Raw genomic sequence first — 18,041 nt, forward strand, 5'->3', positions numbered from 1 at the left:
CTGAGTGTATTCTGCGGGATGGGCTTGGCTCCGTCCGTTTTTCTTCTTCAGTGGGCGTGCTTGTTTCGATTCCACCTTGGGTTCCGGCTGGCTGGCAGGTTGCCCTCAATGATGGGCTTGAGAGGTTGTTTGTTCGACCCGCTCCTGTCCAGGGTTTGTTGATATCTGACTGGGTCCGCAAGGGGGTTAGGAGAGAAGAGAGCACATATGCACAATGCCCCTCAACCCCCTTTTGTTTCTACACTTTCCTGTACCTACACCCTGCTGCTTGTTTTATTTATATTCTTGAGAGCGTACTGCAGGAGCTTTTGCTGCCTTGAACATCTTGTGAGGATGCTTTGAAACTGCACTGTTCTCTTGGGGGCCCCGCTCCAAACGATTCTCTCTCAGCGTCCCATCATGATGAACTTTGGGAACCTTCCAATACAACCGACCAAAGAAAAGGTCTAGATGGCGCAGAGGATGCGAATGCACGGTTCGCGAGCATCCAACGCGATCTCTACTGAAAAGACAGGCCCGCCCCATGTGCGCCTCCTGCCCAGCCACCTGGCTCCTGTGGAGGGGGGTGGTCATGCGGCTGGCTTTTCGGTGCTGCTCCCAGCAATCTTGCCCTCGGCATCCCTCTTCTTACGCTCCCAGCCCGTCTTGAACAGCGGGCCCATGTCGAACCTGGGCAGCGGGTGGGCCTCGGTGTTGAAGACGACCTTGTCCAGGGGCAGCAGGTCGTCGGGCGAGAAGAGCAGGTAAAAGTACTTGAGCGTCTCGGCCAGCCAGAAGCTCTCCATGTTGTCGCGCGTCGTTGGCGGGATGCGGTTGGCGTTGCTGAGGCTGGTGAAGCCGTCGCGGCCGCCCTCGCCGACGGCCGTGTAGTTCATGAAGGACCGGAACATGTCCCACCCCCACTCGCGGTACTTGGGGTCGCGGGTGATGCGCCACATGTAAAAGAGGCTCTCGACGGTCTCGGGGCGCTGGAGGTTGTGCGAGTCCATGGGCTTGACCTCAAAGTCCTGGCGCCAGGCGGCGTCCGGGTCCGGGTCGAACTCGCGCGGCGCCTGGTGCGGGGCCGACTCGGGCAGCGGGGGCTTGGCGATGCGGAAGTGCGTGATCTCGGCCGCCAGGCCCGTGGCCATGTACTTGTACATGCCCCAGCACGTGTGCATCAGCTCGCGGGCGAGGCTCATGTCGGCGTCGTCCTGGGCGGTCCACGTGGGCCGCTTGCGGGCCTCGTGCTCCGTCAGGCCGCCCGTGGCGGCGAGCGCGATGGTGCCCGGCATGAAGCACACCAGGTGGTCCATCTTGGGGTGGAGGTCGCCCGACAGGCCCGAGGGGCGCTCGCCGATGATGGTGAACTGCGAGGGCTCCGTGTAGGTGACGAGGTGCTTGCGGACGCCGCGCAGGGCGTCGCGCCACATGTCGAGGTAGATGGGTTCCTTCTTGTTGGTCTGGAGGTATTGCTTGATGAGGTACTCGTAGTACGAGTCGCCGCGGCTGCCGAGGCGGATGTTGTTGGTGTGGAACTTGCCCGTGGTGGCAAAGATGTAAATGGGCACGAGGCCGTCCTGGGCGCCGTTGTCGTCAATGATCTTCATGACGCGTTCGACCTTGTCCCAGTACTCCTTTTCGCCCGTCAGCTTGGCGAGGTACTTGAACTCGAGCTGCAGCGTCGACGTTTCGGCCGTCGACGAGGCGCCCATGTCGGCGTGCGACGGGATGCCCTTGTACTTGGCCAGGTTGACGCTGGCAAAAGGGACGCCGGACGGCGAGTCGAAGGCGGACAGCAGGCGGTCGGCCAGGTCCTTGGCTTTCTCCAGGTACAGGTCCTCGCCCGGGCTGCCCGGGTCATCGTCGGCGATGGGGGCCAGGTCGGGGAACTCGGTCGAGAGGTAATGGGCGGACAGCAGGCCGCCGAGCATGCGGATCGTGGTCTCGAAGGTGTTGACGTCTTGGTCCTGGTCCCAGGTGAGCGACTTTGTCAGCCATTCGCGGGCGTGGGTCAGGCGGCTGGTGAGGTTCATCAGCATCAGCGTGTCGAGGGAGTCGATGATGATCCAGCCGAGGCCCTTGGGCGCCATCTGTTTGCCCTTTTTCGACTCGGGGTGGAACTCATCGAAGCCTGCAGGTACAAGAAGCGTCAGCCTTGTTTTGTCGGATCCTTCATCCCACCAACGGGGCGAGCCAGCACCTACCCCACGCAGACCGCTCGTACGCGTCCCAGCTCAGCTCCATGGCCTTGACCACCTCGGCCCGCCTCGCCAGCCAGTCCACGCCGTCTGTCCTTCCTCCTCCTCCTCCTCCTCCGCCTTCTCCTTGCGACCACTTCCATCTCCCCAACCTCGTCTCGGCCCCCTCCTCCCGCCTAGCAAACAGCCCTGACCACCAGACCAGGACCACGATGATCAACAGCAGCAGGAAGCAAGACCTCTTTCGCCTCGGCAGGTTGCGGCGCCACCCCGTGCGCCCCGGGGGGTACAAGTAAGGCTTGTCTTTATACATTGGTAACCCGCCGGGCCCCCGGGGGGAGAGGAAGCCTTGTACGTTGTTCAGCACGGAGCCGCCGGAGCCGGAGGGGCGCTGGCGCGAGGCCCAGTGGTAGTCTTCGAGCTTGCGTTGCGGGCTGGAGAAGGAGGGGACATTTTTGGGGATGGCGAAGGACATGTCCGCCGCTTCGGCGTCCGCAGCCTGCGGGCGCGGACGGTCCGCAGGGGGTGTGGGGCTGGTGTTGGTGCTGTTGTGGTGGTTGTTGTCGTCGTCGGTGGTGGCGGTGGTATGGGGGACGGAAGATGAGGAGGGTGCGGATGCGGATGCGGATGCGGATGCGGATGCGGATGCGGCGGCGGCTGCAGCAGCCGCGGTGGTGAGGGCGTGGTGGGCGGTTTGGACGACGTCACCGACGCTTTCGCGGAGATCTGCGGCAGCTGAGTGGGTGGCGGCAGCAGCGGAGCGTATGAACTGCTGGAGGGGCGAAACTGGAGCGCCAGGGCCCGCGTGGGAATATCCGTAGTTTTTGTTTCCCTTCCACGTCGCAATGGGAGGCCGGTTCAAGGTGCCGCTGCGAAGGTTGAAGGGGTCGCGAACGTTCATGGGAGAGCTGCGGCGGCGGCCGGGTAGCAGGGCATCACGGAAGCCGAGTCCGGAAGCGAAGGATTCGAAGCAATGTGTTCACTGTCGGCCGGCGGCGCGGGTTAAAAAAAAGCCACGGTTCATCCAGCGGACTGGACGGGTTGAGAGTCGCGGCGAGTCAAGTCGGGTATTGGGATGTTACACTAGACTAGTTAGACCCGAACCGGGACCCACTTTGAGGACAGCAGGGCCACTGCGCCGCAGTGCCGGCCCGAACCGTGGATACAGAGATGTGAACCCCACCCTACCGGTCCGGCGCTGGCAGGTAGGTCTCCCAGCGCCTTCCAGTGGGCTCAGCGTGGAGCTTAGGTACAACACATGGAAGCGCGCCGCTGAGGAAACAGTTCGGATCGGAGGGGCACTGCAATAGGTACCTACCTGAGCCGGGCAAGGTAGTTCCAGGATCAGGTCGCCTACGTAGGTACTTAGAGATAGGTAGGGCTGATGCTTCCTCCACCTACCTACCTAGGTAGGTAAGGTATCCATAGGGATACCTCATGGAATCGTCGTCAGGTCCTCAGCCAGGTCCCGTCGAGTTTATTACCTACGCCTTTGCACCGAACCAACTTCCATGTCAACTTAGGTACATGACGATGAGCCCGGCGTTGGGCATGTAGTTGAAACACTTCCAGAGAAGTCTGCAACTTTGCACCATTCGACAAAACTGCCACAACTCCGCAAATCCCCCACAACTCCACCGTCCCCCCCCTCCTCTCCTTTTGAAGTCTTCATCAACCATACACCCGCACAGTTCCTGCACACACACACTCACACGCATATTCACACACACACTCTCTCTCTCACATACACACTCTCACATACACACACGGTTCTTACACCCGCGCTTGGGGTCTGAAGTGACCTTCACCCCGGTACCACGATGGCCGCCTCCCGCAAAAGCGCCGAGTTCCACGCCTACCCCTTCCTCACCCCCGACGAGTTCGCCGAGGTATGCCACCACCTCGACCGGCGCTACTGCCGCGCCACTCTCGGCCCCCTCCGCCGGCGCTGGAAGCTGTCTGTGTGCCGGGCCCTCAACACGACGGCCGCTTTTACCCTGGGTCCCGAGTACAGCACCTTTGTGCAGATCATCCGGCCGCTCGAGGGCGAGCCGGACGACGGAGGGCTCTCGGACTGCCTGGGCGGGTTTTCGTTGGGGGAGGACGGCGGCAGGGCAGGCGGGGAGGAGGACGTGGAGATGCACGGGGAGATGATGGAGGCCGAGGAGGCGGATCAGGTGCGTCGTCTCGTATCCCCGTGGTGCGGCGGGGGGCCTGGACGGGCAGGAAGGTCAGGAGCAGCGTCTCACGAGAAGGTAGGCGGCTCTGCGCCGGCAACCGGACCCCTTCGCCGGCGGCCACGGCCACGTCCGGTACGAAATCCACCTTCACCCAACGTACCAGGCGCCCTGCCTGTGGTTCAGCCTGCACGACCTGCCCGTGGACGAGCGGCCGCTGGACATCGACACCGTCTTCCGGCGTCTCGTACCGCCACAGTTCAAGGAGACCTTGCGGGCCAGTCTAGGCGGGATAGGCGGCATTTCAGTTGACGTATGTCAATTTCGTCTTCTTTTTTTTTTCTCTGATTCCTCTCTCTCTCTCTGTTCCTCCCCACTCCCTCCCTCTTTCTTTCTTTCTCTGAGCACAGGCCTGCGTGCCAAACTTGCATGGTGGGTATCATATTGTGGGTTGGCGGTCTAGTCTAACAGCTTTCGTCCCGGCAGCATCACCCTGCTACGGGCATCCCGACCTTCTTCGTCCACCCCTGTCTCCTCGGCGAGGCCATGGAAGCCTTCGACTGCTCCAAGGAGGACTATCTCATGGCGTGGCTCGGTCTCGTGGGCGGCTGCGTGGGGCTGTGGGTGCCGGCCGAGATGGCCCTGGTAGGTCATTAACCAACGCGTCGGGGCGGCGGCGCGCATCATTCGTCGTCGCTCTCCTCCTCCATCGCCACGTCCTCGTCGCTTTCTTCTTCCTCCGGCTCCTCTCTCGGCCGCTTCACGCCGCGGTTCTCGGGCGTGCCCGCGTCGGTCATGACGTGGTCGGCGCCCGACGGCTTGGGCGGGAGCTTGGCGGCGGGGGCCGGCGCCCCTGGTACGGGCGCGTTGAAGATGCTCTGCTGGAGGTCCGTGATCTCGACCTGGGCGGCGGTCGCGGCGGCGGGCGGCTTGAAGGAGCCGTCGAGCTTCGCGATGATGTTGGACTTGGACTTGGCGTACGAGATTTTCTGTCACCCACGTCAGCCCCCGGGCGTGCATCGCAACCGCAGCGGCCACGGCGAGGAGGGCCGCAAGGCGTAACGTACCATGGGGCGGCCGAGAAACTCGAAGCCGTCGAGCGACCGCATGGCCTGCGTCGCCGTCTGCATGTCCTTGAACACGATGTGGGCCTGGCCGCGCATCTTCATGGTCTTGAGGGCGACCACGTCCAGCACGGCGCCGTACGACGAAAAGAGCATGTACAGCGCCGTGCGCAGGTCCTCCTTGTTGATCTTGGCGGACGGGAGGTTCGTCACATAGAGGGTTTGGTTTGGCGGCACCGACGCCACCTTGGCCGGCAGTCCGGGCGGAAGCGGGCGCGAGGCCATTGTCGTCATGTTGGAGCGGTGCGGGGAGGGGACAGGTGCCGTTTAATGGGCGGTGCGCATTTGTCGGGCAGTGTTGTTTTGCGTGTATGGGGTTGTCGAGAAGCGCGTTGTCTTGGGCGTCGTGTTGGTGATGGAAAGTTTTGGATTGGAAACGGGCTGAGCTCCCGTCAGCCAAGAAGCCGAATGGAATGCGAAGTTCCAATGGATCCCGGGGCCCGCGCATGGAGCCTGAACACTCGTGGCCGCCCTGTGGCGTAGCGGACAAGATCCCTGCCAAACGCCTCGTCAGGCGGCGCGGTAGGTACCTTAGTTACTTGCAATAGGTACATAGTTAGTTACCGGGCAGCCAGTTACACCCCCACTGAATGTCCCGCTAGACGTCAGCCCCTGGAGCTTCAGGTTCCCATGCATTCCCAGGGCCCCCTCCCCTCCCCCCCCTCCCTCCTGGCCCCCTCCCCTCTGGCGCAGCTGGTACGTACCTAGACCGTAGGTAGCTCTACAAACGGTGAGCTCAACCACCACATCCTCCCTCTTCCCATAATAACAACACACATCCGGTCAACAACAACAACCACCACAACCGACCTGAAGCTTGGGTGTTCTCAGCCCACCCTCCCTCCTCCTCCTTTACCAACACCAAAACTCGCGATAGTAGAGAGCTACTCCTATCGCGCCCGCTCTCGTCGACACCATGGCGGCTCCCGAAGTGCACCATCTCTTCCACGCCCCGGTCGCCGACCACTCCTTCTCGGCCGACCGCACGACCCTCGCCGTGGCCCGCGACACGTCGGTTGAGCTCTACGCCCGCGTCGGCAACGCCTTCAAGCTCAAGGACGAGCTCAAGGGCCACGACAAGACCGTCACCAGCATCGACATCGCCCCGACCTCGGGCCGCATCGTGTCGTGCTCGCAGGACCGCAACGCCATCGTCTGGGAGCCCACCCCCAACGGCTACAAGCCCACCCTCGTGCTCCTGCGCATCAACCGCGCCGCCACCTTTGTGCGCTGGTCGCCCTCCGAGACAAAGTTTGCCGTCGGCTCGGGCGACCGCCTCATCGCCGTGTGCTACTTTGAGGAGGAGAACGACTGGTGGGTGTCCAAGCACCTCAAGAAGCCCATCCGCAGCACCATCACCACCGTCGCCTGGCACCCCAACTCGGTCCTGCTGGCCGCCGGCTCCACCGACGCCCACGCCCGCGTGCTCTCGAGCTTCATCAAGGGCGTCGACGCCCGCCCGGACCCCACCGCCTGGGGCGAGCGCCTGCCCTTCAACACCGTCTGCGGCGAGTACATGAACCGCTCCGCCGGCTGGATCCACTCGGTCGCCTTCTCCCCGAGCGGCGACGCCCTGGCCTTTGCCGCCCACGACAGCAGCATCACCGTCGTCTACCCGAGCGCTCCCGAGCAGCCCCCGCGGGCCGTCGTCACCATCACCACCCAGCAGCTGCCCTTCATGAGCCTGCTGTGGAACGGCGAGTCCGAGATCATCGCCGCCGGCCACGACTGCGAGGCCTTCCGCTTCCGCGGCGGCGAGGCCGGATGGGAGCTGCTCGGCTCCCTCGAGGCCAAGGGCCGCTCGTCGGCCGCCGACCAGCGCGAGGAGTCCGCCCTCAACATGTTCCGCCAGATGGACCTCAAGGGCAAGGTCAAGGATGATACCCAGCTCAAGACGGTCCACCAGAACACCGTTACCATGATCCGCCCTTACGAAGAGGCGGGTGGGGTCGTGAGCAAGTTTAGCTGTGAGTGATTTTTTTTCTTCTTCTTTCCGTCCGTCGAGTTCCAAGAGGCTAATCAGACGCAGCGAGCGGAGTCGACGGCCGCGTCGTCATCTGGACGGTGTAAGCAAGCAGATCGACGGGCGAGTGCTGGTCTGGACAACGGCCAGAAGAAGAAAGGCCCTGGTCATGATGAGAAGGAGACGCCCGGCCGGTCCCATCCGGCATAACGGCATGAGATGATGCGCATCCAAGACTCTCGGACAGGCAGCAAGCCCTGTGCCTGTGCCTCCGCGCATGTGCCTTGGCGCATGGATAAGCTCGATGGACAAGCAAGCTTGGGTCCTTCCAAGATCAAGAAAACTAGAAAACCGCTAGAGTCTCAGAAGAGACACCATCAACTGTGAATTATTTCGACCCAACCCCAGCACCCCGTGGTTCAGACCCCGCATGGTTGCCTCGTGGACCTGTAGATCGCTCCCCGGATTCACTCAAGCTCCCTACGCTTGGATGAGAATGACAAATTCGGTCCGTCTGAGAGTCTCGACTCCCTGAGCACGCCTGGAGATCAAGCCCTGGGCACCAACGCAGCTGGAGGAGACGCGGCGAACGGACAAGGAGGACGCTTGAGCTATGACGCTTGGGAGTGTATCGCACTTTGCTGCCTCAACAAGGAGAACTAACCAGCTACCTAGGTACTTTGAGAGAAGAGGGCTCCGGGAGCCACCCCTTCACCATCGCTGACCGCTTGGCGGGATCAGCTCTCCGTCGAGAGGCGCCTGGCAAAGGCGCAGGATGGAACCCGACGCGCGAGCTGGATGGGCAGACTGGAACCGCAGGCAGCCCTTGGACGTGTCTCTGGGGGCCCAGGTACCGCCTGAAGCCAGCCCGGCATGCGCTTCCTCTGGAAGTATGCGCTGCTCTCGCCTTCGTGCGCCCGTTCTGCCTCGGAGAGTCCCGCCTCGGGGAGTCCCATAGGGCGGATCACTGCCGCACACAGCGGTCGTTTGTGTCCCGTCATCTCGCCGTCGTCACGGCTCCTCCAACAAAGCTCGGCGACGCGAAACGGCAAAGCCGAGGACGTTAACTACCACATCCTAGACACATCTGCCGCGGGTGGAGCACATTCAGCAGCCTGCATGTCGATCGCAGCGATCTACCCCAGACCACCCCCCCAAGACAGCCTCCGCCCAGGGCCATGATCTTGACCCTGAAGCAGACAGGGTTTGTGCATGAGGGGGAAAAAGAGGCTTCATGAGCAAATCATGAGCAAGTTCCCGGCCTGGATATGCTGTGATGCAACACGCCTGGGGTGAAATGGGAGGGAAGGGGAGGAGGGGGGAGGGGGGGGGGGTGTAGAGAATGAGGCCTCTGGCGCAGATGGACCTCTCTAGCTCACAAACCTGATTTGCTTCCAACCTTGAAAGCAACGATGTGCCCCCATCGACATTGAGCTTGCTTAGGCGATGGGAATAAACATGCCCGTGGTCGATTCGGCCCTTCAACGTTTCCCGCCTTTGGACAGCTCCGCTTCAACAAACCCCCAAGATGATTGTTTCTATGTACGGTCCCCGGTCATTCACCTCCTCTATCCATGTTCACCCGCACAGCGTAGCCCGGCGTGCGTCCTCGCCCTACTCCTGTTGTTTTCTCGGCGCATTTCCTCCGGTCTCTTCTTGTTGCTGCTTTCCTTGTGGTTGGTGCTCGCCCTTGTCCCTGTCCTGGTCTTTGTCCTCTCCCTCGTCCTCGCTCTCGCCCTCGTCGACGCCGTCGCCCAGCAGTGATGCTAGGATGGCGTCGAGCTTGCTCTCGAGGTTGGTCAGGTTGGCCTCAAGCGTCGAGGCTGTCTGCTCGCCCCTGTTGAATTGGCAGAGTTGGTTTGGAACCCGTTAGACATGGGAAGAAACTCTCGGGGGGTTGTGGACTAAAGCATGTTGGGTATATGCTCGCAAAGGTTGGAGAAGAAAGGGGCAAGGGCTCAAGGACGTCTACAACCAAGAAGGTATGCCCTTCGGTGAGAAGTGCTACGCCTGGTTCTCCTCTGCTTGCGCTTGCAAACGTGACGAGAGAGAGAGAGAGCATCTTGTCAATCGGCTTGCCTCTCGCACGCAGGGAAGCAAACATCTGCTAAAGAAGATGAATGCTTCCTCTTGGGTCTTCCCCAGCCTGGCGAGGAGTGGCGTGACGGCATCGACACCGACGCCCGGGACCGATGCCGAGGAGTTGGCGACAACCAGGTCGAGCCCGCCCCGAACACCGAGACGCGCGAACAAAGCACGACGCCGAAGTGTGCGCCCATCATCCTGTTACCCATCATCGCTACGCTACACTGGTAGGTAGGCAGGCATGCCGCGAGAGCGTGCTAGCGTTGGCCTCCCTCCTCCGTCGGGCGACAACGGAGCATGTCATGTCATGGTGTTCGTAATAAGCCAGGCCGGCGCGCGGCTTGTGCTCGTTTGGGGGGATCCGACCCGAGCCCGGTCGAAGCAGCGGCAGCAACAAATCTCGTGCCCTGTGGTAGCGCCAAGTCACGATAGATTGGCTTGTCGGATGGAAACACACCCTGGCGGGCACAGCGCGTCGAGTTCTCACCACGGGCCGTTCTTGGGTATGCTCCAAGCTGTCCTGTCTCAGGCCGGCCGACTCCCGCCCTGAAGCCGACATGACCCGCGCCCGCGCCCGCGCCCCGGCGAGTCGGCTGCCGGTCCAGCACGGGGGTTGGTGATGCGGGTCAACTCGGGCTTGGGCGGCTCCCTTGCACTAGCGGGAGGGCATGGGAGCGCCGTTCCGGTCCGGTGTGTCGGACGAGACGGCATGACCCATGTTTTCTTCAGGTGGTGCATTCTGGAAGCGGTGAGGGGAGTGGAGAGGAGCTAAGGCTCCAGGGGGGGTATCAACGGCGAAGCCCGGACCCTTGGGGCGCTCCCGAGCCCCCAAGCGTTTGCTCCCCCCACCCCCGGTGGCGTGGCGAGTTCGCGTTTTGAGCTTCGGGTCCCGAGGGAAGAGCAGAGAGGAATCGAGCAATGATCCCACGCGGCGATGCATAAGGGATTCCCCGGCATGCAGCCTCGTTGCAGACGACATGTGACATACCTTGCAAGTTCGCGGAGTGCCTGAAGGGAAGGGGGACGCAACCATGGGCTCAGGTCAACAGGGCTGAACACCGTTACCGCCGCGGCGGTCGTGGGGTTGCAACCCCTTGCTTGTCTGTAAAAGGAGACTGGGCTCACCTGGGCCAGATGGTCATTGACTGACACCCGCGTCGACGTGGTGGCATCCGGAGAGGATGCGTGATTGCTGGATGCGTTGTCAGGTTGCTGATTCGACGCCATTGTCCGTCTGTCTGCCTTGATTTTTTTTCTTCTTGTTGGATCGGGCTGTGGCGCCTGCTGGCTCGTGGATCTTGTGAACCGAGGAATTTTTGGTAGGGAAGGCAGGTAAGACAAGGTACCTAGGCACCTTCTCCGTATGTAGGGCGGCAATGGGGAAAAGGAAACCGCGAAAGAGTTCCGTGTTCCGTGATCAGGGTCAAGCTCGAACCGGGGGTCGGGAATGGGCGAATCGCGGCTTTTTTCGCGACTTTTTCTCGCAACATTGGTACGTACCGTACCGTACATACACAGTAACTAGTGCGTACATAGGTACCTACCTACCACAGGATCCATGTACGGCGCTCCGTCCACCACGCTATGTACTGCGGCGCCCCGCCAAGCCCAGCGCTTCACGTGGCGACGGCTGCTCCGTCCATGGTTCATGGTTCCTGCCTGCCGCCAAAGGGGTTCCAGCTTGTATTGCCCGCTGCTGGAACCGCCGCCCACTCCCGCATGGGCAAAAAACGTACGATGGCTGCAGCACGTCCCGGGGGACCATGATCTTGACCCGACAGCCAACCCGGCAAGGGGACTCGCGACAAAACCGCGGGTTCTGACGGTGGGTTATTTTCATACCACGCTATGCTCAAGCCAGTGTAGCCTTGTCTCAGATCGAAGACATGGAAATCTGGTGTTTTCTGCGGCTGGCAAGGGCTGGGGATGGGGGATTGCAGCAATTCAAGACCCGGCGAGGCGTGATATTGGGGATATTGGACCATCGCATTGGCATCGATATTTGTCAATTGGCGACAGGCGACGTTTTCGTCAACCCTTCCCTCGGCGCCACGGACTGCTTGCGGCGTCATGACCCAAGGGAGCGATCCCGGGGACCATCAGCCAGCCAGTCTCTTGGGGAAATCCGGCAAGGCGCTGACTCCGAACCAATGGGCCAACGAGCCAATGAGGAGGAACTCTCGACACAGTTGGCATCTTCGGCGCAGCGTTCAGCGGTGGTGAGGGATGGGACAGCCGATGCTGAAATGGGAAATCCCATGCTGGAACTTGCATGATTCCAACCGTGGTGTGGCTTTCTGCAAATGTTGCTTTGCCAATCGTCTTCATCATCAGGGTTCTCACTGATGATTCAGCTAGTTACCGATGACCGTCGGCGCAAGGGCCGCTCAGCACGACGAATGATGAGGATGATGATGATGATGATGATCTGTGCGGTCTCAGATGGGGAGAGACCAGAGCCCAGCCATGGAGACCGGGCATCTCCATTTGCGTGCTGCGTACAAGCGTCTAACTACACAGTACGCAATACTATGTACTACACATGCCGGCGGCGGCGGCGGCGGCGTAAGAGGACCAGGGTGAGCAAGAATGCGAGCGAGCGCGCTCCATGGGGCGGGGACCCGCTGCGGTGATCTTCGATGGCAGGACAAACAAGTTTTTTGATGTCGGCAACGGTCCGTGGCTCGAGGATTGGCACAGAGTTACACGGCCCGGGTTGCATGCCAACCCGGGCCAAGCAAGCTGACGGTAACTAATGTGTACTACAGTACGCAGCATGTATGTAGGGGATCGGACTTGATGTCAAGGCCGGCAGTCGCACATTTCCACTTTGGTTTTCCCTTGTCTCAAGATCCATCCTTGGGAGACGTGCAGGGAGCTCGCACGTGCTCGAGCGCGCTCACCTCATCTCCCATCGGGATTCTCTCCGGACGGCATCTTCCCTGCACGCTTGTGCCGCGGCGTCGGCGAAGAGCTTGGTTTCGGCCAACTCCGTCCCAGCTGCAGCTTTTCTACCGCTGCATGGTGGATCTTCAGCTTCTTTTCATCTCAGCCGCGGTTTTCCTGTTCTTACTATACGTTGGGTCCCCACCCGTCACGAAGCCGTCGACGGCAACGGAGCGAGCTGGCAGACCACACCCAAGGCTTTCTAGCCAACGCAATCCAAGTCACGTCGCCGCATGCTGCGAGGCTGTTTTGTGCAAGGAAACAGTTGCAGCGGGGAGGGGGCTGCCGGTCTCTGGTTGGTCCAATCGCGTGCGCACCCAGAGGGAGAATCGTACGTTTTTCATGTGGGATTGTCGCGGTCGATGGGGATCGAGATCTCCCCCTTCGCTGTGTCCCCCCCCCCCCTTGTCACGTTGCAGCTTTTTTTTTCCTCCTCTGCTGCGCTGCTGCACCATGGCAATGTTCCGGGCTGGCCAAGTTTTCGTTGGTCTCGAGGCCATCCGCGCATCACAATGAATGGGCCGTGGGATGAGAAACGCCCACTCAGGCATTCCCGGCTGCGGGTCAAGACAGGGCAGATGGGAACCTGGCCCCATGGCCCATGGCCGAGGGGATGGAGTGGCTGACGTAGATGTATGTTACAGTACTGCGTACTCGCATATGGACTTGGCTTCCCCGGGTTGGTTTGTAACGTCGCCGATAGCGTGGATCAGCACGAGACGAGACAGCATGGCCCTGGGATGCTGCTGGATGCGAATCCTCCCGTTTTCGACAGCAACCAGCTCGCTTCAGGCCTGGGGCTGCCTCCAGCTTCGCGCTGCCACACCGACACACCCATCCCGTGCTGTACGCGACGCCCACTATCGACGCTGACTATTCCCTTGGCGGCGGTCATCTTGTCAGAGGACAGAGGAAGCACCACCACCTGGAGCCTCGCTCAATCTGGGGATGGTTAAAGCCCTGTTTGTGTGCTTTTTGGTGTGCAGTGCGCGCGCGCGCGTGTGTGTAGCAGTACACACTTAGGACGCGATCCCAGCGGGAAGCTGCTTGCTTGTGTACGCTGTCGAATCGTTGTTTGTATTTTCTTTTCCTGCGCTTCCACGCAGGTTGCGGGAACCACCGCCCACCACCGCCCACACCACACCACACCACACCACACCACACCACACCACGGTACTGGACAGCAGTGTGCTATACACCACCCACCACCCGCTACACCCACCCCGGCCTGTCCTGGCTCGGTGGCCTCTGGAGATCTCCGTGCCTCCCTAAGGGACCCCGTGTACAGTAGCTTCGATCGCATCTCCATCCCGCACCGATCCCCTGTGGTCCTGTCTCCATCCGGCTTCCACAGGGAAAAACAAGACAACCATGCCCGAAATCAGAGCCTGGAGCCCGCCTCTTGTCCGTCTTGCCAGTCGCTAAGCCCACCCCCCCCCCCCCCCCCCCCTTCCCCCCGTCCGCCCTGCCTCCCACCGAACTCGGGCCCTGCCCTGGGACTCCCACAGACCAGACCCGTCGTCCTGACTCCCTTGTAGTGAACGTTACCGCATGTACAGAGTTACATGCTGCGTACGCAGTACACGAGAGACAGGCCGCGCAACAGGGCAGCCCGGTTACACCAGCCCAACCCTCTCAGGCCCTCTCCCGTTCCCGTTTCGTGTAAGTGCTCTTTTCCTTTGGTCCTGGCCCTTGCCGATTTGGGTCCCGCATCTGGCTTCTGGGGGCACCCCTGGCACATCTTCCATGTCATTCACGATCTTTAATTCCCACCCCACCAAACAAGCGAGAAGAACCAGCGCAGGACCGGTCGCGGGATCCCCATGGTCACAAGCGGGACTTGTCTTCTCTTCGTGGATTTCCCCATTGACCGCTCCCGTCCCGTCAGCTCCCTTTCCGCTTGTTTACCTTGCCAGGCTGGACGACTCCTCCTCAACCTGCTTGTCTCTCTGTCAATGCACTCGCCGCCCACCGTCCGCCCGTCCATGACCTGACCCAGGTGTCCTTTGCCACACGCCCGACACCCCTCCCTCCCCCCCGCGAAACAAGCCGTCCACCACACGAACGCCGGTCGCATCTCCTGATCGAGTGACGTTGCTCCAATCCTCCGCGTTCCCGAGGGCTTGCCTCCACCACCAACCACCACCACCACCGCCGCCGCCGCCGCCGCCGCCGCCCACCACCACCTACCGCCCACCACCCGCGACCCATTCTTCACCGAGATTGTCTTCTTTTTGAAGACGAAAAAAAAAAAAAAAAAACAAGATTGATTCTTTCGACGCGGAGCAGGCTGTAGGACCGTAAACCTGCTTCTGTAGTTCTCCGACCGCCATCAGGGCGCACAGCAGCCGACGCGGAGGGTGACTTGGGGTTGCGCAGCCAGGAGGTTGATTGGTTTTGGGGCCAGGGGAGCTCTCCGGAAACCGTCCGGCCGTGTGTGGTACCTCACCCGCCGGAAGCCGGGCTGCCTGGATTCCGAGATTCGGGCCTCCGAAGGACGAGACGCGCCGCGTGAACAAAACTCCGTGACAAAAAAAGGCAGGCCAGATGACGAAACTGCTTCATCAGATCCTCGGGGAGCTGGGGATCCCCCAGTATTTCGATGTTTTTCTGGAGCAGGGCTTCGACACGTGGGACACCATCCTAGACATCACCGAATCTGATCTGTACGTGACCCGCGGGGCGGCAGAAAGAATTGAGGGGGGAGGGGGTGGTTGGGATGGCCTCGCTGACGGTTTTGTGTTTTGATGATTGGTAGAGACGCTTTGGGGGTAAAGCTTGGTCATCGACGGGTACGCCCTCACGGCCGCTGCGCCATGCTCCTACGTGTCCACGACTGACCGCCTCCTAGAAACTCCAGCGCCGGATTGCCCACTTTCGCGGCATCGCACCGCAAACATCGTTGGTCTCCCCGACGCTTGCTTGCGCCGAGGATGTCAAGCAGGAACCCGCCATCAAGGCCGAAAGCCCCAAAGCCGAGACCCGCGATGCCCCTCCCGTGGTCACCAAGAGGAAATATCGGAGGCATCCCAAGGTTGGTGCTTCTTGAAAGCGTCGGTTTCGTCTCGGCATCGTGCGGCCTGTTGACCGTGTTTTCTCTGGACAGCCCGACGAGAACGCCCCCGAACGGCCCCCTTCGGCCTACGTCCTCTTCTCCAACAGTAAGCCGCGCCGACCCCCTCCCCCCCCCCCCCCCCGTCTCGCTCCCTCAGCCAGCCCGCCAGCCCCGCCAGCCCGCCAGCATCTAACCTCCATCGCGTGCTTCTAGAAATGCGCGAAGAGCTCAAGGGACAAAACCTAAGCTTCACCGAAATGGCCAAGCTGGTCGGCGAACACTGGCAGAACCTCACAGCAGCAGAGAAGGAACCGTACGAATCCCGAGCACAAGCCATCAAGGAAAGGTACCTCGCCGAGTACGCCGAGTACAAGAAGACGGAACACTACAGGAAGTATCAAGCGTACCTCCAGGAATTCCGGGCCAAATACCCGTCTCCCTCGCATGGTGCGTTCCAGGCATTGGCTTGGCTATCGTTGCTCGCAACCGTGCCTGCTGACCCATGCCCCCAGACAAGGATACGTCCAAGAGGGTAAAGCTTGAGCCTCAGAGTCAACGCCGTGCCAGCCCCGGCGCGACGCCCACAAGGACCAGCCGGAGCGGCAGCGGGTCCGAGAGCCTTCGAGGAAGCGAGCCGCCATGTTCGAGGCCGAGAGTCGGCTCCATCGTTTCGGCAAGCGATCCCCAGCATCCGTCTGCGGGCCCGGCGGCCCCGGCCTCTGCGTCCGACGACTCGGCAACGACGCCGGCTGCGAAGGAGACAGAGCGGCCATCCCGAGACATCTCCCCGACGGTCGGTAAGGGGCCGAAGAGTCTGCCTCCGCTAACCAGCGCTGCCCCGCCGGGCGGGCAAGGAGAGGCTCAGCATGCTCGGGAACGCTTTAGCATGCACCGCCAACTACCATCGCTCTCAGACGTCTTTGAGGGCCAACCCCTACCGAGCGGAGTGCGGCCATCTTCGGAGCCAGGCACATATCGGCTGCCAGGCTCCCAGGGCGGAGGAGGAGGAGGAGGGGGGGGGAGGGGGAGGAGGAGGGGGAGGAGGAGGCCCAGGGCGCCCATTAGGTCCCATCGAGCGCGACGGACCGCCATCACTCACTGGTCCCGGCGACCGGCCCTATAGCGGCGCCGCGTCCACCCATCCACCATCCTTCGGCCAGTCCCGGACCCCCGTCGACGGGTCCCTGCCCATCCACGCGCTGCTGGCGTCCAAACCGGACCCTTCGTTCCCCGCCACGGACGGTTCGTCACATGCGCACCAAGCGCATCAAAGCTCCTATCACGCCGATCCAAGGCCAGCAGGCCCATCGCATTATCCGATGCAGGATGGGCCCTCCAATCGCCACACGATCAACGGTTGGTCTCGAGCCCCTCCTATCGTTCCGAACCGGTTGTTACTGACATGGCCAAGGCTATCACCAGCACCACCACTCCGTCCCCGCCGCCGCACCCTCCGTCCCCGCTCGCCACTCCATGGACCTCCATCACTCCTATCACCAGCATCGCCATCACCACCACCAGCACCAGCACCATCACAGCGAACATGGGTTTCGTCTACCGCCATCTCAGCCGCCGCCGCCGCAGCAACACCCAACCCTATCCCCCCCGCCGCCGCCACCTCCACCGCTACAACCTCCATCAAGCGGCGGAGCCTTCCATTCTCAGAAGCCACCAGCAGCACAAAGCGCAAGCAATAATAACGTTCATATGATGAGTAGCGGCCTGGATGGCATGAGCGCCCTGCTCAAGGCCGGTGAACTGGTTGACGGGCGAACGCAATAGGCAAGCTGGCAACCGGAACCCATCTTTTTTTGGGGGGGAGAAATGGCTTTCCCTCGGCATGCCTGTATCTATCCGAGCTAGGCACCTCCTTTCGCCACGTACATGTATATACGGCGATGTGATGTGTTCCTGCACCTGCTCTATAAGAAGCTTGGGGTTCTCCCGTGCACGCCTTCTCCTCTTGACACCAGCGCCAAAACCTACGTGCTTTTATCATGGTACTCGCAAAGAATAAAGCAAGGATCCTATCACACAAGGCCTAGCGTTTGATAGAAGCGCCATCCATAGAATCAGAAACCCTTGATTGTGACGTCGTACCCTGTATCCCATGGACATGGATCGATGATGCATGCCTCCCCATCTACCGATGCCGGTAACTATTGGATGCTCACCCTTGTACAACACTGGAGGCTCCCTCCTATCTAAACCATAGACGTGCGTGATCTCTTGCGCGGTCCCAAACTCCCGGGCCCCGGGTCAGCCCACGTACAACCCTGCCCCCCAGCCAACAAACCCAAGTCTTGTTGATATATATACCAGACATCCTGTTTCCCCAGCCCCCAAGGTAGGTGTATAGATACCCCAATGAACCTCAACAAACCACATATTCAAAAACAAATAAACCCAAAGCAGGGGCTCCAACGCATAGGGCCCTTACCAGAGAGCTATCCATGAGATGAAACCAGCAGAAAAACGGAAAGGACAAAAAAAAAAAGAGCAAGTAGTTGG

General features: G+C 61.2%; 6 protein-coding genes across 6 annotated transcripts; 3 read left to right on the plus strand and 3 right to left on the minus strand.

The window, feature by feature from the left end:
- Window positions 1–569: 569 nt before the first annotated feature.
- On the minus strand, window positions 570–3,081 carry VTJ83DRAFT_539 (uncharacterized protein; the record flags this gene model as incomplete). Its single annotated transcript, XM_071011984.1, has 2 exons — window positions 570–2,113; window positions 2,187–3,081. The coding sequence occupies 2 exons, from the start codon at window positions 3,079–3,081 to the stop codon at window positions 570–572; spliced, it is 2,439 nt and encodes an 812-aa protein (XP_070869892.1).
- Window positions 3,082–4,000: 919 nt separating this feature from the next.
- VTJ83DRAFT_540 (uncharacterized protein) lies at window positions 4,001–5,014 on the plus strand (the record flags this gene model as incomplete). The annotated part of the gene is made up of 3 exons (XM_071011996.1): window positions 4,001–4,357; window positions 4,440–4,670; window positions 4,844–5,014. The coding sequence occupies 3 exons, from the start codon at window positions 4,001–4,003 to the stop codon at window positions 5,012–5,014; spliced, it is 759 nt and encodes a 252-aa protein (XP_070869893.1).
- A 26-nt stretch (window positions 5,015–5,040) lies between these two features.
- Window positions 5,041–5,706, minus strand: VTJ83DRAFT_541 (uncharacterized protein; the record flags this gene model as incomplete). The annotated part of the gene is made up of 2 exons (XM_071012007.1): window positions 5,041–5,346; window positions 5,425–5,706. 2 exons carry the CDS (start codon window positions 5,704–5,706, stop codon window positions 5,041–5,043), a joined length of 588 nt encoding a protein of 195 aa, XP_070869894.1.
- A 691-nt stretch (window positions 5,707–6,397) lies between these two features.
- On the plus strand, window positions 6,398–7,551 carry VTJ83DRAFT_542 (uncharacterized protein; the record flags this gene model as incomplete). Its single annotated transcript, XM_071012018.1, has 2 exons — window positions 6,398–7,448; window positions 7,511–7,551. The coding sequence occupies 2 exons, from the start codon at window positions 6,398–6,400 to the stop codon at window positions 7,549–7,551; spliced, it is 1,092 nt and encodes a 363-aa protein (XP_070869895.1).
- A 1,507-nt stretch (window positions 7,552–9,058) lies between these two features.
- On the minus strand, window positions 9,059–10,756 carry VTJ83DRAFT_543 (uncharacterized protein; the record flags this gene model as incomplete). Its single annotated transcript, XM_071012029.1, has 3 exons — window positions 9,059–9,281; window positions 10,518–10,537; window positions 10,655–10,756. The coding sequence occupies 3 exons, from the start codon at window positions 10,754–10,756 to the stop codon at window positions 9,059–9,061; spliced, it is 345 nt and encodes a 114-aa protein (XP_070869896.1).
- Window positions 10,757–15,022: 4,266 nt separating this feature from the next.
- Window positions 15,023–17,312, plus strand: VTJ83DRAFT_544 (uncharacterized protein; the record flags this gene model as incomplete). Its single annotated transcript, XM_071012040.1, has 8 exons — window positions 15,023–15,141; window positions 15,234–15,267; window positions 15,327–15,509; window positions 15,582–15,636; window positions 15,744–15,977; window positions 16,043–16,476; window positions 16,607–16,886; window positions 16,942–17,312. The coding sequence occupies 8 exons, from the start codon at window positions 15,023–15,025 to the stop codon at window positions 17,310–17,312; spliced, it is 1,710 nt and encodes a 569-aa protein (XP_070869897.1).
- Window positions 17,313–18,041: the final 729 nt, after the last annotated feature.

The sequence above is a fragment of the Remersonia thermophila genome, chromosome 1 (assembly GCF_042764415.1).
Source record: "Remersonia thermophila strain ATCC 22073 chromosome 1, whole genome shotgun sequence".
In the NCBI taxonomy this organism is placed as follows: Eukaryota; Fungi; Ascomycota; class Sordariomycetes; order Sordariales; family Chaetomiaceae; genus Remersonia; species Remersonia thermophila.